Source organism: Fringilla coelebs, assembly GCF_963513975.1.
Source record: "Fringilla coelebs genome assembly, chromosome: Z".
Taxonomy (NCBI): Eukaryota; Metazoa; Chordata; class Aves; order Passeriformes; family Fringillidae; genus Fringilla; species Fringilla coelebs.
This window is the reverse complement of record NC_140031.1, coordinates 62,292,408-62,319,239: the sequence shown is the minus strand read 5'-3', so window position 1 is coordinate 62,319,239 and position 26,832 is coordinate 62,292,408. Positions and strand designations below refer to the sequence as shown.

The window sequence follows — 26,832 nt, the reverse complement described above, 5'->3', positions numbered from 1 at the left end:
GTTTGGATATTAATTAGTTAATTAATTTTTGGATATAAATTTAGGTGTATTTTAGGCAAATGCATTATGAGCCTATATTTGTTGTCTGCGGTGTGAAGTTGAACATACTCCACTCTGATGATTATATATGTCTGTTTTTCTGACACTGGATATGTTTGAAGAGAACTTCTTGATGCCAGGAAAACGTGGACATTGCCATCTCTTATCTGGTGAAAGATACTTTTTAGAAACTCCAGTTCAGGGGACTGCAATGGATTAATTTCTAATACGTAAGCAGGAGAGAGGGGCTGTACACCAGCACAAACATTGTGTTTCCATTTCAGCATGTGTTGTTTATATTTGGTCATCTCACTGAAAGGAGCTAAGAGTTAATTTAAATGATACTTCAAGTGTTGTTTTCTGTATGACTGTCCACCCAGCTTATGCCATTCACTAATTACCCAGGCAGACTAATGGTTGATCACCATCTTTACTTCGGGTAGCAGTTGAACTAGATGATCTTCTGCAGTACTTCCCGGCCCAGACTATCTTTTTGGCCTATGCTAATATTAGTCTTTGTTTATATGTGTGTTGATTCAAATACAGTACCAGGAAATACACAGAAACTGACACAATACTAAATTTACACCATGTTTGACATTTCTTTTGTGAGTGAAATAAAAAGAAATTGGGAATGAAGGGCTAATGATTTTTCCAAATTGCCAGTTAAATTAAAGAAAAACCCAACCAACAAAAAACCAGCAAACCAAAATATCTCTTCTTAAAAAGCACAGAAGTATTGGTGGTTAGCAGGTTGCTAATCTTATTTTTCTGAGGTGAAATTTGATTACTCGGAGTCTGACATCCTGTCTAAGGAGGAGGCATGGTTCTAGTCTGGCATGCTCAGGTCTACCCAAAGCAATTCACCTCTTATTCCCATTACTGAGAAGTCTGAGCGCAGAATCAGTTTGCATGATTAGAAAAGTCAAGCAGTTAGTGTTTTCAGATGTGCTGTTTCAGGCCTTTAGGAATTTAATCAAACACTTTTTCATTTCACAATATACAAATAAATGAAAATACTCTCTTCACTGGATGATGAAAAAAAAGTGCAGTATATTATAAAGCTGCTGTGTGTAAGGAACTGCGGGGACAGTTTGGTTTCACTCTTTGGTATCAATTCAAGGTGAAAGACATTGCACGACTAAATCTTTCAATTCAGAACTAATTTAACAGAATTTGTTTTGTAGAACAGGCAGGCAAGGAAGTCAGCAGACAGTTGTATGAGGCCAAAATCACCACAGGTTTTTGTGGCTTTATCATGAATGCCTTTTGCTAGTAGAGTGCCCTCTGATACACTGCATTTAGATTTGTTAAGAGTAGCAGGAAAATAAGTAGAAGGTTTTCAAATAGATTAAATTTTCCATTTCATTCATTCTACCAAATCCTGGCACAAATATTTACATCTTAAAAGCTTCGTAGTTAAATGAGCATTTTTGCCAAAATATGAGTGTTGCTTTTCACCCTTCTGAAAGGGTTGTCAACTTTTTCACCCTTTGCTGGAAGGGTTTTCAAGGAGTGGAATGGATGCCCCGGGAAGCAGTGGGGTCACCAATCCCTGGAGGTGTTCAGGAAGTGACTGGACGTGGCACTTAGTGCTGTGGTCTAGTCAACAAGTGGTATTCAGTCAAAAGTTGGAATTGATGATGTTACAGGTCTTTTCCCAACTCTTATTATTCTGTGATTCTTCCATTTCTGCAATATGCCAAAAAATAAAGAAAAGGCTTGGGGGTTGACCCAGCTGCTGCTCCAGCAGTGTTGTGACACCTTGCACATAATTTCTCATCATATAATGAGTCCTTTCTGGCCAGGGTGGAGAAATTTTGTGCTTGGGGCACTGTGAGTCCTTGCACATGGAAGATGCTGCTGGCAGCCATTTTCAAATGTTGAATTCTACTTGTCAGAGATCAGTAGAAGGAAGATGTGCCCAGGAAGATGTGCTGTGGCTGTCACACTGGTAGGGCTGGTGGCACAGAACGCCTTGTTCTGCTTTGTTGTGAGATGTGATTACACAGTACAGTCAATGGAAAGGGGATTAGCATGAATAATAAACATCTTGCCCCAGTTTAAAGCTGTGTTGTGCTACTCTTGACAAATTAAGCAATTCACAGTGACTGTCAGAGTGTCGAAGTCACGCAGCCTCCTTCAGCTGTCTGTAAGAAAGGAGCAATAAATTCCTTCCTGAATGCCAGCCAACACAAAACCCTTCTGCAGATTTCACTCCTCGAGCACAGCACTGAAGCCAGGGCTGAAGGGGGAAGGGAGTCCTCGGGCTGTGAGTCACATACTCTCTTCTGCCCAGTAACAAACTCACTCTTCTGTCCCCAGTGGGCCTTTTTTAAAAATTGTGCAGGATTAGAGTGCTACCCTTGTAGCTGTCTGTAATTGTAATAATGAGTGTGCTCTTGAGAAAGCACAGCTCTCTGCTCTACTGTACAAACAGTCAAGAGTTTTTAATACTTACCAAAAAATAATTGTTTTCTGATAATGGCTGGAGATAAATTTATGTATTTAAAAAGCTGGCCTTTATCTGGGGATTTAGCAGTGTTTCTTACTCCTTTAAGCTTAATGAAGAGTTGTGATGGGAAGCAAGTTCACTGTAAGGACAAGCACTTTCTCGAAATCTTTTTATTCTGAGTAGCTGTATCTAAATGGGTTTAGTTAGGAATTCACATTGGAAGTTACCTTAACAAAGGTGGGTTTGAGTAGTAGGGCTATTCACTTTACACTACATAAAGATTTTTTATTAGCTCCAGGCATTCGCTGTAGCCGCTTGTGAATCTTAGTAACATTCAGGGCATATATTTAACTGGTTTTGGGATTTTTAGGTACAGTATTGACACTTGATAAGAAATACAGTTGTCAGTTTACAATAGAAACTGTAAATACATATTTGCAAGAATTTATGTTACTTGGGTAAGATCTCAGACAACTTAACAAAACACAGCTGTGCTCTTGAATGCCTTAGAGTGTACCATGTCTCAGAAATAGTTGTGATTCCCTTATGTTGCTTTCGAATTATTTCAGTTACTTGGTTTTAAACCCAGTGCATTAGAACGTGCCTCTAAACGCAAGAAATATAAAACATGTGTTCAGCATGTCACTTCTAAATGTCCCAAACCAGTAATTTTAGAAACTGATTTCCTGCAGGAGAAAAGATAATCAAATGTTCTTGTTACTTTCAAGTAGGGTATTTGTTAGACTCCAGAGCTGGGCTGGTTTCTTTGCTCTTTTTCAAAAAAGTTTTTGTTACTTTGAGCTGCAGAACTTTGTATTTTTTTCTTTTTATTGTCCTGTTAACCCCCTTTTTTTAACCCCCCACAAGTTTCCAGGCATTATGCCAAGCCTGAGGTTTCAGGTTGCTGGTATTGTTCAGAAAATTGAAATGGCTGGAGATAAATTTATGTATTTAAAAAGCTTTGAAGAGGAAGAAACGGGAAGTGGACAGGAGAGAGGGTAGGGCAGAGTAAAAGATGGACAAGGAGTGCTGGAAGGGAACAATGTGCTCTGTTACCCCAAGGGAGATAATGTTTCCTTTCAGAGCTGCTCTGCCTTCTGTTACTCGTGGGATTTAACCCCATACACTACAGGCTGGGCAGAGTGGCTGGAATGCAGCCCAGCACAAAAGGGGATGCTGGTCAACATCTGGCTGAACGTGAGTCAGGAGTGCGCCCAGGTGGCCTTCTGGGCACCCTGGCCCGTATCAGCAAGAGTGTGGCCAGCAGGAGCAGGGCAGTGATTGTCCCCCTGTACCCAGCACTGGTGAGGCCACACCTTGAGCTCTGTGTCCAGTTCTGGGCCCCTCACTTCAAAAAGGACATTGAGGTGCTGGGGTGTGTCCAGAGAAGGGAGCAAGGCTCACGAAAGAACCAGAAAACATGCCTTATGAGAACTAGCTGAGGAACTAGCTGGGGTTGTTTGATCTCCAGAAGAGGAGGCTCAGGGCTGACCCCATTGCTCTCTAAAACTCCCTGAAAGGAGGGTGTAGTGAGGGGGGGTCAGTCTCTCCTGCCGTGCCTGCAGTGAGAGGACAAGAGGAAATGGCCTCAATCTGAGACATGGGAGATTCAGATTAGATATTAGAAAAAAATTATCACTGTCAGGGTGGTCAGGCATTGGAAAAGGTTGCCCAGGGAGGTCACCATTCCTGCGGGTGTATAAGAGGCATTTGGATCTGGTGCTGGTGATGTGGTTGAGTGGTTTAGGTGTTACAATGGCAGTGCTGGGTGTGTGGTTGGACTCGATGATCCTAAAGTTGTCTTCCAAGACTGATGATTCTGTGATTATCAAAGGGCTATTCTAAGTGGGGTATGGCAGATGATGGTGCAGGAACTGATAGAGTAAGAAGATGGCCTTTGCTTCTGCAAACACCAGATCTCTGCTTACTCTTCCATTAATGCTTGAATGGCTCATGGGCACGAAAGCCACTGGTCTCCTTTAGCTGTTGGCTTAATACCCAAGGAATCCCTTGTGACATGCATTATGTTCCATAGACTTCCTTTGCCGCCTTCAGATATCCTTTCCGTGTGCTTAACAGAAATGAATGTATTACCCTTGTTAATGTGTGGGGACATGCTTTGAGTAATTGCATGAATGTAGAGGCCAAAGGTGTTTTGACTTCATTTGTTTAGCAGGTGAAGGTGGTTCCTTTGGCCAGAGCTGTGTGCACAGCTTTCAGCCTCTTAATCATCAATCTGCTTGTTTTGTCTGCAGTGGAACCTTTCCAGTAAAATAAAACATTGATGTTCTTTTGGCTGTTTGTCCTCCAAAAGAGCCCTTGTTTGGCTCATTTATTTTTCAAGAAAACAGATATGTTTTCAAACTGAATGTCTTGTAGAATTTGAAGGATGAGTAAAGAAGGGGTCAGTGTGTGCCTGCTTCCCCAGCTTTTATACCTGCTTAGTGTTCCTCTTCTCAATGTGTTTTCTCTTTATCAAGAGACAAGTCACACTGGAAGGCAGAGCGCATTTCTCATGCAGACACTATTAGAGGAGAAAGATTTTTATATGTTTGTCAGCATCTTGACACATCTGGCAGGGTGTGACTTGCAGAGGATTAGCTCCCAGCTCTTCTAAGAACAGAAAATTAGAAGAAATCTCTCAAGTACTGTAAAGACCCAAACAATAATTTGTTTGTGAAGTGCCTAAATCAGGTCACAGGTGTAGGGTGTCTCTATGTCTGACTCCATTTTTCATCCCCACAAATATAAATTTGACCTGGTTTCTCTGTTGTTCACCCCAGATCATGGTCTCTGGTGGTTGCTCACAGGCAGCAGCTGAAAGGCTCTCTGGGTGCCGCCTCCTCCCGTCTGGAGCTGTTGGTATCTCTCCACATGCTTGCACACTGCAGTCATGCTGCTGCCTCACCGACCCCTGAATCATTCTTGTCTAAATTGACTTATATTTAGCACTGCTGTTCTGTTCCCTGAATCCATCCGGTCAGCTGCGTGACAAATGGCTGTTCCCTGAATGCTGTCCAATTTGTAAATAACAATTACCACAACTTAGGGACCATGGCAAACTTTTCTGTTTAGAGGTGCAGTTGTTGAAATGTCCAATGGACTTTTCTGGCATGTACCTGCACCCCAGCCTTGTGGCAGGATGGACGAAAGGTGTGCTGGTGATTTCTAATCTTTCTAGAACTACTTACAGATCATTTTACAGAACTGTTTGTGGGCAGACAGGCTAGGTGAGCACTAGTCCCAAGGTGCATCTGTTGGCTGGAAGTTTTGACCTCCAGTGAGGCTGCAGATACTGTGCAGAGTGCCCCAGGAAATCACACCTCTGCCATGTCCAGTGGCTTCCTTTGCAGTTTTTCTGGAGGCTTTGAGAGTCCTCTCAGCAGCAGCTTCAATAAGTTGTAAGATACTGGCACTTCTGAGCAAATCCTCATGATGAAAAAGCTTAGCTTACGTATTTTTAAAAGAAGCTTTCAGCTTCTAATTTCATAGGGAGAAGTACACCACCGTCTGCCCCAAACATCTTCATTTTTAAATGCTTTGTCCTTGTAAATGACATGCATTCTAAGTCAACCGCAAAACTAAAGATTTTTCAATTGGTTTGGGGAGAAGTTCTTGCTTTTCAAGGAAACTGTTTTAATTGTACGGAACTCTTGTCCCTCACACTGTTCTTTGACCAGACTGTTTACTGAAAATGCATAGGAAGGGCTACTTAAAATGCCTTTTTTTCTAATGTTGGACTGAATTGTGTACTTGGAGTCGGTTAAGGAGCCTTAAATTCCTAGGGAAGCAAGATCAGCAGCTAACCTGTCCATTGGCTGGACATTGAATCTTTTTATTTATAGAATCTGGATTTTTTTAGTAGGCATCAAGGAAGCATCAGGTAATATTTCTGAGATGCAGTAGTAATTTTCCTGCCTTTTCATGGCATTAACTTATCCTTTTTCTTGTGTTCTTTCAGGCTTCCAAGATACCACAGAACTGTTGCCCACTTCTTGTATTTGTGAATCCAAAAAGTGGTGGTCTAAAAGGTCGGGATCTGCTGTACAGTTTTAGAAAGTTGTTGAACCCACATCAAGTCTTTGAACTTACCAATGGGGGCCCACTTCCTGGGTAAGTCATCATGTTTTAATTTTTGTTTTAATTTACATTGTTTTGTTATTTTTAAAAAGGGTAGACTAGATTCACTTATTTTGAAGCTCTAAATTTCTTCTGTTTTGTGCCTGAAGATCAGGGCAGTGGATCATTTTCCTTCTGACTGTTCTTACTGTGAGAACATATTTAAACTTTAGGATTATCTAAAGAAAAGAGAATAGAGTAGTTCCTGATGTATATGCTTCTGTCAAATCTAGCAGAGTCTGGCCCTGGGAAAGTCCTTTGCACTTTACAGTAGCACATGTTTAATAATTATTGAAAACAAATAGATTTTATAATTGAATGGAGATGGAAAGAGAGATGCAACATTTCCTGTTGAGGGTGGACTTTTGCTTTTATTTCTGCTGATGTTTCATGGGAACTACCAGACAAAGTATAAAAAAAATTTCTATTTTGACTCTTGAAACTTGGCCACATTTGCAGAATTAACAGGGTTTGCCTGATCACAGCTGCAACATTTCTACAAGGAACAGAACATAATGTGCTTGTAGGAAGGCAGGAACTGATGACTTGATTTAATGAACCCCACTTTGTTACAGCTTTATAAAACTGAAAGCGATGGCTGGAGCCTATTCTTCATTCCTTCACTACTACTTTAATAAAAAATTTGTCATTACAAGATCTTCAGAACAAAAGCTTTGTGGGAAAAATGCAGCTTATATAGGAGACAAGATAACAAGCTACACAAACTAATTTTTCTGTCAGAACTGTATAATTCTGTTTTCTTTTTAATGCACTCCAAGCTGCAACTCCAGTAACCAGCTCATTTTGTTTTGGCTTTGTAATCTTTCTGTAGCTTTATGGCAAAATGCTCCCACTTGTTCATTGCTTCTTGTGCAATGGGAAATAACAATTCTTTTCCATGATATGTTGTTTTGTAGGATGAAAAGCCACAAAAGGTAAGCATCACCAGGAAAACAGTACTATTAAGAAGAAAATGTTCTGTGATACCTATGACTAAGTACAAAAACACCACCCATAATCAACATCTCCTCTAGGATTTAGAGAGTTACAGATGTTCACATTGATATTATGACTAGTTAGGTCTCTGTGCCCTTGAAAAAGGAAGTGATTAACCATTTAGTTCTGTCTGTGAAGAATCTTAGAGGAGTATGGTTTTTCACTCTTTTTAAAATCATCTTTCTCTGCAACTTCATATTTTCTATTCACTTTGTTGAATTTGATCCAGAAACTGACGGTAAAGGGGCATGGGCAGAAATGCAATAATACTGTGTTATTTTAAATACCATATTGGGACTTTGCATTTCCTATATTCCATTATAACTTTTCTTTTCCCCTGTGCTTTGCTTCACAATGGAGGTTTCACACGTTCTCCAAAGTCCCCTCCTTCCGAGTGCTGGTGTGCGGAGGGGACGGCACCGTTGGCTGGGTCCTTGGTGCCCTCGAGGAGATCAGGCACAAGCTGGTGTGCTCAGAGCCCTCAGTTGCCATCTTACCTTTAGGAACAGGTGAGAATCACAGCAAGAACAGAAGCTGAGCGCAGAAGCCCTCTGGAAAGTTTTATCTTTATCAGTCGGACACAGGACTCAGTTTTATAGCTGAGATGCCACAAGATTCGTTTCTGGCTGGTGCTGAAAAGTAAATCACAGTATCAGCTTTTCAAGGAAATGTCAGTCGTGCTTTCAGAAAAATAGCATCAGGAGAAACAAGCAGCAGGAATGTTGATATGTGTGTGGGTGCGTGGGCAGGAGTTGGGAGGGCAAAATATCCTCCTCCTGACAACCACAGGTGCATCAGCCATTGCTGTAGGACAGCAAACTTATTTGCTTCCTAGAGTCTCAACTCCACAACAGGTTCTTCTACCACTTTTTGTGGAAATGCTCCAGTGTGTCTGTATGCAATGGTAAGCACATGTGCAGGCACAACACAGCTTAGATATTTTTTTTTTTCTGTGCTAGTTAACTCTTCCTTCCAAACAAATGAATTCTGTGACTTGATTGGAGCACCTTAGTGCAGTGTGATTTGTAAAACAGGGCTGATGCACTGATTATGAAACACAGTCACATTTTGGTGTTCTTCACTGTTGCCCAGGTAATGACCTGGGGAGAGTCTTGCGCTGGGGAGCTGGCTACAGTGGGGAGGACCCGTACTCCATTTTGGTTTCTGTGGATGAGGCAGATGATGTTCTTATGGATCGCTGGACTATCCTTTTGGATGCAGAAGAGCCAGCTGAAGGTGCAGAAAATGGCATTGTGGAACCTGAGCCTCCCAAGGTGAGCTGGGCTCCATTTGGGTGTGATTCTTAGGAGCTGTTGCTCTTGTGAAAATCACAAAGAGGATGGGTGTTAACATAGTTTAATTTTTACTGCTCACTTTCTTTGTGCTTGGGCTTTACTGGGCTGTTGCCTAGTGAATACAGCACACATGTGTACTTAGTGTTTCGGTTCTGGCAGGGCTGGTTGACTGCAGAGCATCTTTTGTAGCTGTTTAGCAAAAAGCATCTGATAGAGGATTAATGAAAAGATTCATATGGCGATGGCATTCCTATTTGTTTCAGCTGGAAAAAAAAATATTTCTCAAATAAGAGAAGGCTTTGGAAGAAATGCCAAAACACTTGTAAAACTGGAGTGTCAACCAAAAAACACTCCCTTCCCCAAGAGGCACTCTCATCTTTTCTTTCACAGTTTTAGAAGTTACCAGGAGTTGCTAGCATATACAGGAAGTAAATCCTTCCATCATCTTACTGCTATTGTGCGTCTGTATATGTGCCATCTATTATTTGCTTTTTTTATTTTTTGAGTGAAAATCCTCTCACTTGGTTCATATCAACTTGTTTCTGTTTTGGAAAATAAAAATGTTGATTGTAGATTGTAGATGGTGATTTTGGTGGTCTATGCGAATCCTAGTTCTGTCTCTTTTCAGATGAAAGGAAGAAATTGGACAAGGGGCTTGCCAAAAAAAAAAAAAAAGGCAGGAAATTGTAACAATGGTAGCAATTGTCCAAGATTTTACTCTGGTCACTGGAAAATCCTAGGCATTATGAGTCAGTTGGAGGATTTAAGATGCTCAGGTTCCAGCTATTTTTCACTTGGTGGAGACAGGGGCTTTTTTTCCCATCTGCTTGTTAAAGGTGAAGGATGGGAGAGTAAGGCCCAGGATAAAAGAGTTATGGAATGAACTGGCATGCAAAGAAAGATTTAATGGAAGAAATGGTTGAAATGTGTAGAAACTTGAGGTTGGCATATAGGGAGCTAATTAAAATGCAGCTGAGTAGGTTCATTCATCTGGTGTAATGTGGTCACCTTCCAAAGTAAGTAAGAGTTTCTTCCCAATGATGTAATATAAATCCATGGCTGATGCCAAAAATAAAAATGGCATTAGTGTTCAGCAGCTTGTGAAGTTATTGCATAAAATTGCTTTGAGAGGTTGAGTTGGTTTTATTTCTGCATTTGTTTTTATTTCTGCCTTATTGTGCTTTTTACTTTTAATTAAAATACTAAATTTTGAAGTTTCTGATACTTTGGAAATAATGACTAAGCATGTCAACAGTTGTTCATGCAGCTTTATTTTTAGTGCAATGTTTCTGGAAAATGTTTTCCAGAATCTGTCAAGATGCAAGTGACTTGGAAGAATCATCTGCAAAGCTTGCTTTTGTTGAAAAACTTTGGAACGTCTTCATTTTTCATTTATAAATGTAAGCAGGAAATTACACCTTTTTTTTTCCTTTTGGTCAGATTGTACAGATGAACAATTACTGTGGTCTTGGCATTGATGCAGAGTTGAGCTTGGACTTTCATCATGCTAGAGAAGAAGAACCAGGGAAATTTAATAGCAGGTAATCTTGGGAAAACTAGGTATGAAGGTCAGTTCTGTGGAATTGCATTACTTTTAATTTACAAATTATAATCTTAAATGCTACAGGTATCTGCTAATATTGCTTGTGGCAGAGCTGTGACAAAGAGGAGTTAAGCTACCCCGGAAGTCATAAACACAAAATTCCTTTGTTTTGTTGGTTTGGGGTTTTTTTCCTCTACTGAGAGAGCACCAAAGCAGTTTTTAAAAGCCATGTCATTGTTATTCAGTATTCTTAGTTGCCAATAACTCCATTGTTGAGTTTAGTGAAATTTGAGATAGTGGAAATATCTCTTGCTCAAAGCCTTTAGCAAGAGTGAGGGCAATGCATGAGCAATAAGCACCGTTCAGAAGTGTTCAGAACTTCTACTGTACCTTTTCTTGTTTTGCCTAGTGCTGTTGCAGCACCTGCATGCTGGTATTAAGGATAAAAACACTCTGTATCTCAAGTGAGAATGTATAGGTAGCTCCTGGTACAGAAGTTGCTGTTAGCCACTGGTTTGCATTTTCAATACACTTGACTGAAAGCATCCCAGGTGGTAAAATCAGGTAATAAGTTTGTGTGCAGCAGTGTCTGTTGTAGTAGGTGAAACTTTTCTAGATGGACTTGTGCAGCTAATATAATGTACAAGATATGTTCATTTTTTCTTCAAAATATACTACTCCATGTTTGCAAAGCTGCAGCACTTCAAAATATGCATCCTCTTCTTACTGCCACTGCATTTAAGGGATATACTTTGATTGCTATTGCCCTGTGTGCTTTTTATCCCTGTCATCTTCATCTCAGTCATTTCCCAGTGCGCAGCATCCATAGTGCAGTGGACAATGTCTTGGTATCATTTTTGCAGAGTGACTTGAAGAACTTGTGGGAAAGAAGAGAATTATTTTTTTTCCCCCAAATCTAAAGGGCTATATACTTCTGAAAAGGAAACATGAAATAAGGAATTGAGGTACATTTTTGCAGAAGCCAAAAGCTTGTGCATGCTAACAGTGCTGACACATGATATTTGCCTTTAACTGCCTGTGAAAATGGGGCTCGAGTGCTGTTCTGAAGCAAGACCTTAAACCGATAAATGTCCCAAAAGCTGTGTGCTCTCTGGCCTCAGTAGAGTCTCTTTTTATGCTCTGGACTGCTTACCTTTAACTAGCAGCTCAAAGTGCAGTGATAACATCCCTGCAGAAATTCAACACTGATCTTGCATTGCGGGGCAGATAAAAATAGTGTATATTGTGACAGTGATGGTCTTTGCATTGGTGAGTGCCAAACTATATGAGTTTTTTTCACAGTGTAAAATTTAATGACAGGGCACCTGCCTTCATTCACGGAATCACAGAGTGGGTCAGGTTGGAGGAGATTACAGTGGTCATCTTCTCCAACCACCCTGCTCAAGCAGGGTCATCCCAGAGCACTTGGCACAGGATTGCTTCCAGATGCTTCTTGAATATCTCCAGTGAGGGAGACTCCACATCCTCTCTGTACAATCTGTTCCAGTGCTCAGTTACCCACACAGTAAAGAAATTGTTCCTCATGTTCAGTTTGAACTTCTGTGCATCAGTTTCTGCTCATTGCCTCTTGTCCTTGCTTGCTGCCTGGCTCTGTCTTCTTGACACTGTCCCTTCAGATAATTAGAGACATTGATAAGGTTCCCTCTCTTCTTGAGGCTGAACAGGCCCAACTCCCTAAGCCTTTCCTGGTTAAAGAGATGCTCCAGTCCCTTAATAATCTTTGTTGCCTTCTGCTGGACCCACTCCATGTCCCTCTTGTACTGAGGAGCCCAAAACCAGACACAGACTGAAGATGTACCTCACCAGGGCTGAGCAGAGGGGTAGGATCACCTCCCTCGACCTGCAGGTGATGCACTTCCTAGTGCACCCAGGATCCAATTGGCCTCTTGGTCCCCAGGACACATGGACATGGACAACTTGTGGTTCACCAGCATCCCCCAGGTCCTTCTCCTCAGAGCTGCCTTCCAGCAGATTGCCCGGAGCCTGTGCTGGTTCATGGGATTATTTCTTCTAGGTGCAGGACTCTCCCTTTGCTCTTCATTGAATTTCAGATTGCTTCTCATCTGCCCACCTCTCCAGCCTGTCAAGGTCTCTCTGAACAGCCGCAGAGCTGTCTGGGGTATCAAGCAGTCCTCCCAGCTTTGTGTTGTCAGTGAACTTGCTGAGGAGGCATCTGGCTCTCCATCCAAGTCATTCCTAGGGGATCCTGGAGCAGTCTTTAGGACTGCATACTACAGAAGAGATCACATCTTACTTGTACCATCCAAAATGTCAGGAGATTGCTGTGGCAAGCAGTTTCCTAAATGCAAGGTTTGGGAAAATATTTTGCGTAATTTAATGCAAGTTTGTATTTATTTTACAGAGATACACAGCTGTTCTGCAGTTAGGGCACTGTGAAGTGTTCTTTCAGTTTCTGAAGGCTTCCTTCTTCATGCAACAAAAATTAATACTTCTTGGGGTACTGCAAGTGTTGTGTTTCCTACTGATATTCAGTATTTTTCAGTTGTATCCAAATTAGACAAAAGCTGTCTTAGCATAGAAACATCTTGCATGGAGCAGAAGTGTATGTTAAATGGTGTGTTACATGAAGTACCTTTAATTTGGTGCTATTTTAAACTGTTAAGACATAGGACTAATCATTCCCAATGTAATAATTTAAGATGACTGAAAAGTCTCTGTCTGAAGACTTGGCTGTAACCTGCATTGGCTGTCTTCCCCACTTGAAAGTCTGCGGTATTTAGACGTAATGCTAGAGAGATTTTGCAGAGTTGAATTCCAATGACACCCATGTACTAGTAGGGTAAAATAATGGAAATTTATGCTTTTTATTTTAAGGTTGCCCTGAAGGCTATGTATCCAAAGGTTTCCATTATAGAAGATAGTCTGTGTGTTTAACTATCTTTTGTTTATGTTATCCTTAAAATATTTTGCCATTTCTAGGGATGCCATAAAAATCTTCCTCATCTTTTTATTCTAAAATTAGAGATGTTAGAGTTCTGTCACAAGTTGAGATTACTAAGCCTGTTTTAAGTTTCTACAGCTAAGTATATTTCAAATTAATTAGGAATGTGTAAAGCAAAGATTTTCAAATGTTTTTTTGCCATAAGTATTGTAGCATTGCTTGAGAAAACAATTTTAAATTGGTCATAATGACTTCTAAGTCTAAATCAAAAATGTAATCTTCCAGCCCAGGAGTTTACATTTCAAAGAGGCATTGTATTCAGGCAATGCTTCAAGAAGGGACAATTTTTCTGTAATAAAATTTCACCATCTGCACATGCCTCAACAGCAGAATCATCCCTTAAGTAAAGGTATGTAAAGTAGCAGTTCATGGTTTATGCTTTGTTCTTAGGCTAGTAAAGATAGAAGAATTTTAAATATACCTATTTGAAATATAACTTTAAATATGCCTGCTAGAGGACAGTAGTGATATATGTACAGGGAAGAGTGCTATGCTTGGCCCTACCTTTTAGTTACAAGATCCTTGTCTGCTCCTAGGTTTCACAACAAGGGAGTTTACGTGAAAGTTGGGCTGCAGAAGATAAGTCACACTAGAAACCTGCACAAGGACATAAAGCTGCAAGTGGACCAGCATGAGGTGGAGCTACCAAGTATAGAAGGACTCATCTTTATTAATATACCCAGGTAAAAAGAGGAGGAAGGATCCCTTGTGGGTGCATGCTGGACTGTGTGTGTAGAACTGCTGCTTGGTATTTGAGCACCAAATGCCAAATGGTTAGGTGACAGGATCAATGACAATCAACCTGCACACACTTTCTGACATGCTGGGGACCGGGGACCTAAGCAGTTCCTGCAGTGAAGGCCAGATGGGTTTCAGCTGTCAAACACACAGACAACTGGTCAGTACACATGGAGTGTGTGATGCTACCTGGGTAGCTGTGGAAGACCACAGTTCAGATACCTTTACAGGTCTGTGAGTGCTTCCTTGACCCATGCAGGGAGCTGCAGTAACTGTTGTGTAACTCCACAGGAGATCCAGCTTCCTTAGATGTGATGTTGATAGAGGCAGGTTTTTTTGTTTGCACAAAACCAGCAGGTGATTAGTCCTGCCATACTATTATTTTTTCAAGTACCATCTTGTCTTAAACAACCCGTATCTCTTTGCATTTCAGTCTGAAACTGTTTTATTCGAATACTCCTTTTTACATGTACACAAATGTACATTGCACATGAGAGCTGTGGAGAAGAAAAGAGCCTAATTAAGTGATGAGTAGTTTATGTGCCAAAACAATAAGCAAGTGATTTGAGTGGGAAGGGTCAGTGCTGCACAAAAAGCAGCATGGTTTAAATTGTCAGAAGCATTTCAGAGGACTGAAGTGCATGAATATCTGCCTAACTGCAGGTGCTTTTGGCCAGGTACAAGAATGAAATCTTGATAATTGTTTTAGCTTTAGTTTCTCTTCAGTAATTTCTGTGAAAGTTGTCAAGACCATTGAGAGCTATTTTAAGTTCTTTACTCTTGAAAATTAATGACTAGTTTAGCTGTAACCTGTATTTCCTAGAAAACTAAAACTCTACAGAGTTACCTTCTTCCTATTTACACCTTTGCTTTCCAACTGAAACTATTTACTTCGCTCCTTTTACTACTAAAAGATCTGATAAAAATTCTTCCAGATTTTATAAGAGCTCCTGCTTTGACAGTGCAGGAAAACTGCTCCCTCCAGCTGGTGGGGGTGCAGAGTGTGTAGCTTTTGAAGCCTGAGAAACCAGCCACCCTTAGCAGGGCACCAGGGAGCGTGCCTGGGGGCAGAGCACAGGTGGTCAGTGTGTGCTCTCCACACAGCTGGGGCTCTGGGGCCGACCTCTGGGGCTCTGAAAGTGACAACCGCTTTGAGAAGCCACGCATCGATGACGGCCTGCTGGAAGTGGTTGGTGTGACTGGCGTCGTGCACATGGTGAGTTGGCATCCCAGTAAGCACAGAAGAAACATGCACTTCATGGGACAGGCTTATTTCTCTGACAAACTGTGCATTGCAAGTGCAGTTCCACCTCTTTGTTAAGGCTGGCTAAGAAGAAGTAATAGGAATTGAGAACTGAGAATCCATGGGGATTTTTATGCTTCATGCTTCATGACTTATCTAGACTTTGAACCAAGTAGAGAAACATACATATGTGTGCAGATATATATATATAAAATGCAATATATATGTTCATATAAAATACAAATATATGTATGTATTATGGAATGCACTAGCTTTCTCATAACAGGTATCCATGGGATGAAAACAAGATTTTATTGTAATATTACATAAACATGCACCCTTCACCTAGTGAATTTGCAAAAAGTCTTGTTGTACCTCATCACAATCACAGTGGAGATTCCATCAAGACAGGTTGCTTTATAATTATCTGCTACAGGCTTTCCAATACATGTCACTGAGAATATGATACTTGCTGCTCTTGACTGGAAGCAGGTGGTATGCTGTTCCTGCAGAGAATATTATGACTCAACTTACGCAATTCTTTTTTAATTCTTTCATGTATTACATATTTTTACAATGGTTTGCTATTAGTAACACACTCCTGTAGGATGGTAGGTTATTTTTGTCTTCATATCTTACTACTATTTAAAGAAATCTGCTGCTGAAAATTATATGTGATCAGGTACTAGAGATAACTAATCCATAAAACTGCCAAAAAATAGAAACGCGCTGGTTAAATTTTGTGGAGCTCAATCTTTAGTGTTGCTCAGTTTTATTTTGTAATTTAGATCTTCTAAATTACACTAAAGAGTTGTTTTGGTAGAGATCCTTAAATCTTTTGTGAAAGTAGAAGCAGCTTTGGAGTATAAATGTTAAGAAACCTGTGCTTTGAATTTGTGATATTAAGGTTTTTACTCACGCATTTGGAGTTGAGTTTGGAAGAACTCTCTCTGATTAATAAACTGCTTTTAGATTTTGGAATTTTATATGTGCCAAAGTCTGTATGTATAATTAGGTGTTTCTAGAAGTATTTACTGTGTTATGGAGGAGGAAGCCAAAGCAAACAAGACTTTTGTGAGTGTATGCTCCTTGGCCAGCCTTTGTGTACAAACAGCTTTGCTTTGGGAGTTGTTTTGCCTCCTGCAGCCTGCAGGGAAGTTCTCTTTCCTGGACTAGCTGAAATAATTAATGCTGGGGCAGTAAAGGTATCCTAGTTTTGCCTAGGCAGTTTTTTAGCTGAAACTTAAAATGTCAGATGAGAATAAAATAATATCCACCCTGTTTAATTGCAGCTAGTATTTGTACTTCTTGTTAGTTGTGGTGATTGATATCCTGGCTTTTATTCCCTAACAGGGTCAAGTCCAAGGTGGTTTTCGATCAGGAATCCGCATAGCGCAAGGCTCATATTTCCGTGTAACGCTCCTAAAGCCAATTCCAGTTCAAGTTGATGGAGAGCCCTGGATTCAGGCCCCTGGCCAAATAATAATTTCTGCTGCAGGACCAAAGGTACTGCATGTGGGTTTCTCTTAGCAATTTGACTTTGTTCCTGCACTGGATGTTACCGTATTATCTTGCTTCTCTGTGTTCTCATGCTTAACCCTAAAGGAGCTGCTTAGCACTACATGGTAACTGATACAGCAATTTCCAAAGAGGACAGTGTCAGGGCTCTCTCCAGTGGCTCAGATGAGGCTCATGTTTAAAAAAATAGTCCCTGAGCTTTGGCCTAGTGATCCAATTTTTCCTCTGTATTGAGATCTGCAAGCAGTGTTGCTTTTCTTGCAGCAGGGCAGTTGTAAAGGCCATGGTAGTAGTGCAGTGTGCGAAGTAGCAATCAGTCTGCTGTAGAAGGGAAGGTCTGTCAGACAGTAGTAGCAAAGGAGGAAAAATTAATAAGAGCATGGCCCCGTGAAAAAGACTTGGGTAATCAGTGTCTGTTTTTTCTTGATTACAATGTGTACATTAAAGACAGCATCTACTCCCTAAGAATTTAACTTCTCTATTGACTTTGAAATTGTGAAATAAACATTTTGCAGTAGGTGACTGTGGTACACACCAGTCTGCACATTTGCCTGCTACCTTAGGGCTGCCTTTTCAAATCACAGACATATGCTGTTGTAGGCAAGCCAAAGGATATGTAGCTGTACTGGGAGAGGTACCAGAACAATTGCCCTTGCTGAGAAGTGAGTGAAAGAGAGGGTCATACCTCAAAATTTCAGAATATGTAAAAACTTTGTTCTTTTCATGAGAAGAAGTGGAAGGGTAATGGAAAAAGAGAGAGAGAGAGCAAACCTAACTTGTCCTTCAGTGAGAAACATTTCTTCTTCTTCTACCAGGTTACCGACTAGTTATCTCTACATATGGGTATATATACATATGTGTGTACAGGAATATATATGCACACACATACATTTCTATAATGTGCATATGTTTATGTAAAAAAAAAACAGTAAATCCTATAGCTTTACAAGGATAGGTGCACCAAACAGCTGTGTATTTATATGTTTTTCTGTTGCAATTCAGCTTATTACTTGGTTAATAGATCAGTTAATTGATAACTATAGATATTTTAATATTCACCTTCTTCTAAATTTTTCAATTTTAGGTCCATATGTTGAAAAAATCCAAGCAGAAGCAGAAAAAAACTGGAAGCCTGAAAGAGATGAAAGTGGATAGCACGTCAGTCTCTGAAGGAGGACGCAAAGGGGAGACCTGTGTTCATGCCTATGGTAGATACCACCCTGGTCCAGTAAAACCGAGTGCAGACAAGTCATGAAGAGTGTTGCCTATGAGCGTGCCTTTCATTACATTTTGATAGTACTGGGTTCTTCTTTGTCTTTCAAAGATAGTACCTCATTGTCACAAATAACTATTATGTACCACTTGTCTCATCTGAAATGTTTACTTGGGGTTGTTTTTCTGTAAGCTGTTTCCCAGCCAAACTGAGATTCCAAGATGCTGAGATTTCTGCATTTGCCTTCACAAAAAATCCTTCCCTCCTCCCAGTTCATTCTTAAAGAAATTCATTCCATAGATAATTTTTTTAATTGTTCTATAACTGAAAATGTGTTCCTTTAAATTAATGCTCACAACAGCATCCTAACCAAAAAAAGGCAAAAATATGAGCTGCTGAGAGCTCCTTAGATCAGTCCAAATAGCACAGCTGAAACAGTACAAGTGTTAAGAGAAAAACACAAAACACAGGAGAGATTATTTCTGTAAAAGCATCCCAGTGCACTGGGAAGAGAGAAAGTGCTAGAACAGTTGAGTCAAAATATTTCAGAGCATTTACTTCAACAGTATTTGGACAGCATGAATGAAAGGGAAACAGCCTGTAGAGCAATTTTTCAACTGTAGCTTAGTTTCTTGTTATTCAGCCAAAGCTGGTTTTAAAAGGCATTTGAATTTCATCAGCTACAACTCTCAAAATATAAAAGGAACAAGAATACCCAAGGCAATAATATGTTATACCAATTATTTTTTATCACTGAAACCATTAACTTTGACACCAGACTCTTGTCTTGACTTGTGTTGTTTCATTTTCATGAATTTGGACTGTTATGTAACAGCAAGCTTAAGAATCATCATTAATTAGGTTAAAAGAAGTACCACTTAGTGTTCAATTAAGTAAATTAGCACAGTCATATGTTAGAGCTGAACTGATGTACAGCATAGCTTTACTGAGGAGCCTTAGCATCTAGGCTTCAAATAACTGGGAATGTGAGAGTTGCCATGAAAATTCAGTTACCTCGCTAGGTTCTCAATTCGTTGTGGGTGTTACTAGGTGTGGTCCCAGGGACACAGTGACTGTCTTTTCTCACTTGGATGAGTGTGTGCCCTTCAGAGGCTGTTTCTTCATCAGTTCCTGTGAGGCCAAGACCACCTCTTTGTACTCACCCATCTGCTGAAGCGGTGGCCATCCAGCACTTTTACAGCTTTGTGCTGGAGACTGGTGCTGGAGCAGCCATAGACCTGCCGTACACCATCCAGAAATGCTGTCCATGGCTATAGTCATGTTGTTCTTCACCCACATCTCTGCTGTCTCATCTCACCATGGTTCCCCAAGAACCGAACCTTTCACTTTTGGTCAACATCATACTCAAAGGGCTCTGAGAGCCACTTGTGGGCGGGGATGAGGCCTATAAGACTTTGCTACTTCTATGCATCTGCTGCTTGGAGCTGCTTAAGCCCTGTTGGCTAGAGCCTACTTAGCCATATGGTAGGCTTACTTGTCCTCTGTTGCACAGTAATAACTATTTCAGCTGTGGGTGGCATGAATTCATCACTTGAGTGTTAGCCTTTGGAGCATTCCTCTTGCCAGTGTGTCTAGAAAAACATCTCTAGCTGCTTCAGGGGACTTAAGTGTAACTTTGAAATACGCAAAAGCTGTTTTGTGATGGAGCCAGTTACATCCTGAGGTGGTTCTTGCTGGGTCTCATTGATGAGTTTGTACTCCTAGCACTGACAGCTTCAGCAACAGCTGATCATTACATGTGGTTTCTACTTTCTGGTCGTGGTGCAACAAGGGTGTGAATGTCATCTATAGCAACAGAATGATGCAGCTAAAGCTAGAAAGAGAGACAAAACAGCTATGGAAAAATGGCAGATGCCTGCAGCCTCTCCTTTCAATCTAGTGATTCCTTCTCACTTTTCTGGTAGAGACGCAGTTGGAGGAATGACTTCTGTTTTCAGTGAAACTTTTTCTTAATTATTTAATTCTTAATTTATACTTGGGGATGTTCTTCAGGTCCCACAGTGTGGACTAGAACTTCATTTTCATTCAACATGAAAACTGGACTCATGCTATGAAGGAAATAGTTTGGATAGTACAGATCTAAAAGCCTTGTCTTCCTGATCATTAAACACAGGGTTGTCTTCTTTAGAACCTGGGCATGAGGGCTCAGCTGGACCTCTTCTGGCATCCTGGTACCAGTATTACAAGTAGGGAGGATCAAGTATTGTATTTCAGGATGTGCACTCTCTGAATGAAGCTCACAAATTAGAGAGGAAATCTGGAACAGGCTGCTGCTTCATAATTGTCCAGAAAGAGAGAGAAACTGCTTGGTATCCTTGGGAGAGCAGAAAGAATGCATGGTCTACTTTCCAGTTGCTGACTCAGTAATGGAAGCTGGACTTCTTGTTACAGAAAACATGCATAAGTTTTAAGATTTCTGGTACTGTCTTCTGCAGTCCAAATAAATAAGGCTGTCTTACCATTTTTTCAGGCATATATAATCCTGCATCATGTATCTGACAGTGTTCAAGTTCTTGGCTTGTTAAGGACCTGTCTGTCCCTCCTTTTGCTCTGTATCTGTTATCTGAAATAAGATGAAACTCACAGGTCACAATATCTTAATCAGAGGGCCCCTTGCTGTGGCATATTCTTTGTGGCAATTTCCCATCCCTGTAAAAGCCTGTAAATGCCTGTTTTGGGATAGCATCGTGGTAGCAAGGTTACTCTGAAGTATGAGTGTAATCTCTTTCCAGCTTCCAGAGGGCATCCTGGTAGAGGACAAGAAGGCTTTGAGTATTGTTCCCTTTTCTTTTTTTCCCAGAAACCAACTGCCATGTATTTGAGCAGATGAGTGCCACACTGGAATGAAAACATAGCTTAAGAAAAACACTTAGTATATAAGGCCACTTGCATCAAAAGATGACGCTTAATGTATTTTGATGACAAAACAGATTCAGTTGAGATAGGAAACCCCCTGTAAACCTTTTAAAAGGAGAAACTCATTCATTAACCCCTCTATTAAGATGTTCTAGTTTCAGGTTCTGTAAAGGCCATTGTATCAAGAATACATGTATGTGTGTGTATTTTTTTTCTCACATTTTCATTGCATATGGTGTCTGAGAAGGCCTAGTATTTTCTTCCATGGTATGCAAGGCAGGCATGAGGGGAGGGGGTAACTCTTCACAGTTAATATGAAGCATTTAGACTTAGCCTTTCCAGGGAACATAACAATGCAGTATAATTTATGTGACAGTGGGCAGATAGATGATTCTCCATACTGACTGTTTGATTAGTATTGTGTGAGAGCCTAGTGGTCATGTAGCCAAATAAATCAAATAATGCAGCAATAGAAGCATTGGGGAAGAGGCTCAGTTCTGTCAAGACAGGTGTTAAGTAATATCAGGGACACAGGACCAGGAGCTGTAACTGTGGACAGTGAAGAGATGCAGGCTCTTTGCTATCCTGAGCACATTCCTTCATCCTCTCTCCACTGCCTTTTTACTTTGCCTATAAACCATGGCAGGCACAAACAGCACAACTAGCATCTCTCCTGCTGAGGTACACTCTCCTGACCTTTTACTAGTGTCCTGCTTAGGTATTGCCAGCATTGGGAAGAGAAGGGTCCTAAAAGCCCTGGTTCCTTTCAAATACCACAGTGTTGCAGATTAGTGCAGGTGGTCAGTTGGTTAAAATCTGTTTTGATGGATAAACACATTACCTCTGCCTTGAATTAGTAGAACTAAAATTCAAAAGCTCATCCCTGAGATACGGGTGCTACTTCAGAAAATTTGCTGCTTTTTTCCCCCATGGCTTTTACCCTTGATTTGTACAGTTTAAATTGCTGGTGTTTTCACTGCATTGAGTTTTAGATGAAAGGGTTATTTTGCCAAAAACCTTTTGTTTATATATGTGTACATACATGTGTGTACATACCTGTGTGTACATACATGTGCACACACCTTTAGGACTACGCCTTATTGTATTTCCTTCCACAGTGCCTAACTATACAGCTTTTGCCCTGTTACAGCATTCTGATAGCACTCACTTCTGGATCTTCCTTCCTCCGGTTTTGGACATGAGGCAGGACTTGTACTTTCCAACAAGACATGATGGCAATATAGTGAAAGCACAACCATGTTTATTGTACAGTTTCTGCATGTATGCAGTTTGAGCTCTGCTTGCTCTTTCTAGATTTTAGTCAAGAATCTGTGTGTCTAAAACCAGTGGCAATGGCTATTGTAGCATTTTAAAAACTAGGAAGAAGCTGTCACTGCAAGACTTACCTAAGGAACAAAACTAAATGAACTGTTATAGACAATTGTTGTTAATCTTCATGGTTATCCTCTTACAAATATTGTATTGATTTAATGTCTTTAGAGCAAATATTGTACTTGATCTGAATATCAGCTATTTCAAATTGCTCAGCATTTATGTGTGCACGTGACTCTGTAGCAGTCTGTTGACATATAAATGTTATTATCAAATGAAACCTCTTTTTGTGGGAGGAGAAGGTAATAGAAGCTGTTGTGATACTTAAAAAGGGCTTATGTTGAAGACACAACAGATTTGTTGCATATGTATTTAATAATGTACCAACTGTAGGTATGCTCTGTCTTGCATAATCTCCATATTCCAGCACCATTACTGGGGGCTCATTGGAGTTGTGCACTGGCAGTAGATACTTTTTCAGTCTGCACCCCATAAATCTTCCTTACCACCTTCAAAGTGACTGTACATCTTCCTGTTTCAGCCAGGCTGCCCTCCTGCCCTTTGAGCCTAGTTCTGTACCAAAACTGGTAATGAAGGTATGAGCATGTGCTGGTGAATGTGTGTGGAGAGTGGGGGAATGGAGTTCCTGCTGTGAATGCTGCTCTGTCAGTTTGGCTTAGACTATTCTTTAATTTCTACTTCAGCTTCTACTTTAGCCATCTAACAGCTGTGCAGCAAAGATTTGGCAACTACTGAATTGCCTTGGATTCACCAGTGACAAGATTGCCTCATTTTCAGGCTTTGATCTTAAATGCGTCAGAATATATATATAACTTCATTATATTTTTTGCACTTAACAGAAAATACAGGTTAGATAGGCTTAGAGTGTGGCAAAATTGCAATGTTTGTACTTTTTTTGTAAATATGGGGATGATTCTACAGATAAAAAGATGCACTTTCAGATAACAATGAAAACAAGTTTGTAGAATACAATTGTTTAGGAGTTTCTCTGGCTGCAGTGTTCCTGATCCCCATCCATGTCTAACACTGTGTTATCCTTGAAAGCCTGCTTGGGGATAGAGATGGCTTCTCACATTGCAGAATGTATTTATAGCTGACTGACTGACGTTTGTGTACGTTTTTGAGCAAATTTGCTGCTATTCTAAGTTTTAGGTTTTACTAGACTGCTTCTATAATGCATAAAATAAATGTTCAAGTTTTATTTATGATGTCAACACTTACTGATTTGACACGTAGTTTCAGGAGACATCCAGCCCAAAGCCTTCATTCCTTTTGCTATTTAATAGTTTTGTTTTGTTGTGGTTTCTTTTTTAGCAGTGTAGGCATTGTATGTGGAGTGCAGTGAAATGAATGCAAATTACTAACCTTAACCTGCAGTTAGAGTGGCAGTTTCAATGTTTACAGGACAGAGACTATTGATTGTAAACCCATACATGTCCACTGAAATGTGCACTCTGTGTGTTTTGGAAGCACTGTTTCTGCTTACCGTGGCAATTAATGAAATACTTGCCTTCTGGTTTTAGAGTCCTGGTTATCTTGCTTTGGAGAGATTTCAGTGTGGGTTATGGCTTCTCTGCCATGGACTCACAGGACAGAATTTGTACTGATACAAGTGTGTTATATTGAACATGTTTTCTGAAAGAGTGACTTTATTTTTTGTGAAGATAATTTATGAGAAGGTTTTATAGCAGATCAGTGCTGAAAAAGTTGAAGTCTTGAAATAAATGTTTGTAGATATTAAAGATCTATCCCAAAGCAAAGTATTTTTTAATAGGGTTACTGGTGTAGTTATCCCTCTGAGCTCTCCTGGCAGCATGCCCATTTAGCATGTCACTCTGCACTGGTCAAGTGTGTTATTTAGGGGACAACCTGATTTCAGAAGATACGGCTTCATTTATATTGTGCATATCCCCTGTTACACCTCTGGCAGCAACTCCCATATAAGCATCAGCCATACAAGGCAGAGCTTCTCCCCATACAGATCACTGCAGCTTGAAGAGCAGAGAGCCTGCCCTTGTGCTTGACTGCAGAAAGGTTGTAAGTCTGGTGACTGTCTGGCACTTACAGTCCTCTTTCTCACCATCATAGAGTGTGCCACACAAGCTCTTTTGCTTTCTGAATGCAGGCAGGCACAAATCAAGAGTGCCCATGTCAAAGTGCTAATACCTTGTCTCACCATGGCATCCATTTCTTAGTGCTGCTTATCATGCCAAATTGGGTAGCAAGAGGTGCTTGAAGTATTACTGAGTATTTATTGTGTAAATTTTGGGTGCTTATAAAGCCTTCACTGCTATTTTAAAGCAAAATTTGGGGATCTGTAGCATAGCAATAGCTGTATAACTCTAGCATTCCAAACATGCCCAAAGCAAGTTATCCTTGTGATAGTTTAGTTAGCAATGGTGTAGCTAGCAGCAATCAGTATCTTGAAGCTACAAGTTCTGAATATTGGAAGACAACATCTCTGCTTTGACTGCAAAGCATTAGAGTTTGTAATTCACAATAGATTTCAGCATTTTCCTACCTAAAAATGACTGATGACATCTTAATTCTTCTCAAACTATAACTGAACTATTGCTTAAATAACTGTTTTTCACCTCTGGTTATTTAAATCATCCAATTTACACAGTTGTATGAATGTTGTTTTATTATCAAGATACTCTTAAGGTGTCTCATAGCATTTCTTGTGAATGTCCTAATACATCAGTAATAAATAATTCTGACCCAATAAACTAATGTAAGCTGACAAGTTATTGTCTAGTGCTTATTCTTTGTGCATCTGCCTAATTCACAGGAAAAAAAAAAAAGCAGCCTAAGTATAAGCATTAAAGTGGTTGAAAACAGTTTCCACACTGTGCCTCAAACCAGTAATGTGTTATCACACATTTACTTGTGGGTTGGTCTCAAAAACTAGCTTTTAAGGATGTAATTTGTTTCTCAATGTCTGCCTTGCAATGAGACATGTCACTATATTGTGGTAACTTGTCTACAAAAAACATACCTAGTGTTCTAATAGACTTTTTAAAAAAGTAATTTATAAAATATGGACTTTTCTCTTATATTTAAACATCTGTTCATCCTTGGGTTCTGTTCTTAGAACAATTCTGTGTATATTTTGCAATACATGTTTTGTGTTTTACTGTACATTTTGCACCAATAATGTATTCTAAGTATTATTTACAAGTTCCAGAGATCTGTAACTAGAATTTGCTGTGAACAAATACATCATCTCTTCTACCCTGGATGCTTGTGAAGTAGTTATGCTTTAAAAATAGTGGAATACACTTCTGCAGAAACAAACATTATCTCAGCTGGGCACTACTTTTATAGGAATTTTGTAGCCTTGCTGTTTGAGATTGGGTCATGCCCTGTGAAAGGGTGGCTGTGTTCTAACAGTGTGATTTCAAATGTTTCCATTTGTGAGACAGCATCTAAGTTTAATCCCTGCAACATTCAAGCACCTCTAGAATCCTTATTTCTGTGGTTAGCGCTGTAATTGCTAAAGTCTTTCTGTGATAGCACCACTTTAATGCACACAGATTTACTTTAATCAAGATCCACATTTTCAAAGGTATTTTTGTACGATTCCTTGCCCTGTTTGCCCTTCTCTAGAAACACATGACCTGGTTTTCAGGCTGTGGGTAACAGGCCCACACATAGCCTTGTGCTTGGCTCAGGTGGACAGCGGCCCCAACTCAAGGGCCAGACCTCATGGACCTGGGCTTGGAGTGACTCACTGGGACAAGTGGAAGGGCTGTCCAGGGAGCCAGGCCCAGATGGAAACTCTGCCCCACTGCAGGTGGACAGCTCACCCCTCCTCGGAGGTTAGGGTCTGGGGGGCGGGGGTCGCTCAGCTGGACACCTCCACTTGGGGTGTCCCTGCTGCAGTAACCTTGCCTCTGGCAAGGAGCAATTGGTTCTCCCTGCTCTGTTCAACAATTGACTGCAGAACTGAGGAGGCCTTTGTTATGTCCCAACACCTCTGAAAAAGCCTTACTGTTCCTTGCTGGACTGCAAATCAATGAGCTCTGAAGCAGGTACAATTACATTTAAATCCATATATGGAAAAACTCAGTTTGAGGCTACAGTTCTGAGAAAAGAGGGGAAGCAAACAAAACACTGACCTTCATAGAGAGAAAGAAAAGAGCAAACCACAAAACATCCAAACCTGAAATTATTTTTACCCCTGCCCTCCTCTGTGCTGAGAGAACTGCAAGAGGAATAGACAGCTGCCAGCAGTTCCTCCCTGCCCATACAGGGTTGCGCCTTGCAATCTGGCTATACTGCTTTCTCATCAAGGGGAACTGGTGTCTGAGAATGGGAAAGATGGGTTGGACCATGTTTAACTAAATCCTGTGTTTAACTTCAGTGTGGATTTAGCCACCAGTTAGACAATACTCTTTGAAGCGCAGCTAAAAAAAAAAAAAAAAAAACTTTTATGTAAATAAACAAGTCACAAGGAA

General features: G+C 40.4%; 1 protein-coding gene across 1 annotated transcript in view; it reads left to right on the top strand.

Moving 5' to 3' along the window:
* DGKQ (diacylglycerol kinase theta) overlaps positions 1–25,515 on the top strand; it is a gene marked incomplete at its 5' end in the record, with an annotated part of 87,061 nt that extends 61,546 nt beyond the window's left edge. Inside the window, 8 exons of the mRNA XM_084224731.1 lie at positions 6,456–6,607; positions 7,970–8,118; positions 8,702–8,883; positions 10,345–10,445; positions 13,967–14,113; positions 15,273–15,384; positions 16,765–16,917; positions 18,014–25,515. Of these exons, the coding sequence (XP_084080857.1) occupies positions 6,456–6,607; positions 7,970–8,118; positions 8,702–8,883; positions 10,345–10,445; positions 13,967–14,113; positions 15,273–15,384; positions 16,765–16,917; positions 18,014–18,184 (1,167 nt within the window). The 3' untranslated portion in view covers positions 18,185–25,515. The remainder of the gene's footprint in view (positions 1–6,455; positions 6,608–7,969; positions 8,119–8,701; positions 8,884–10,344; positions 10,446–13,966; positions 14,114–15,272; positions 15,385–16,764; positions 16,918–18,013) is intronic.
* Between the last annotated feature and the right edge of the window lie 1,317 nt (positions 25,516–26,832).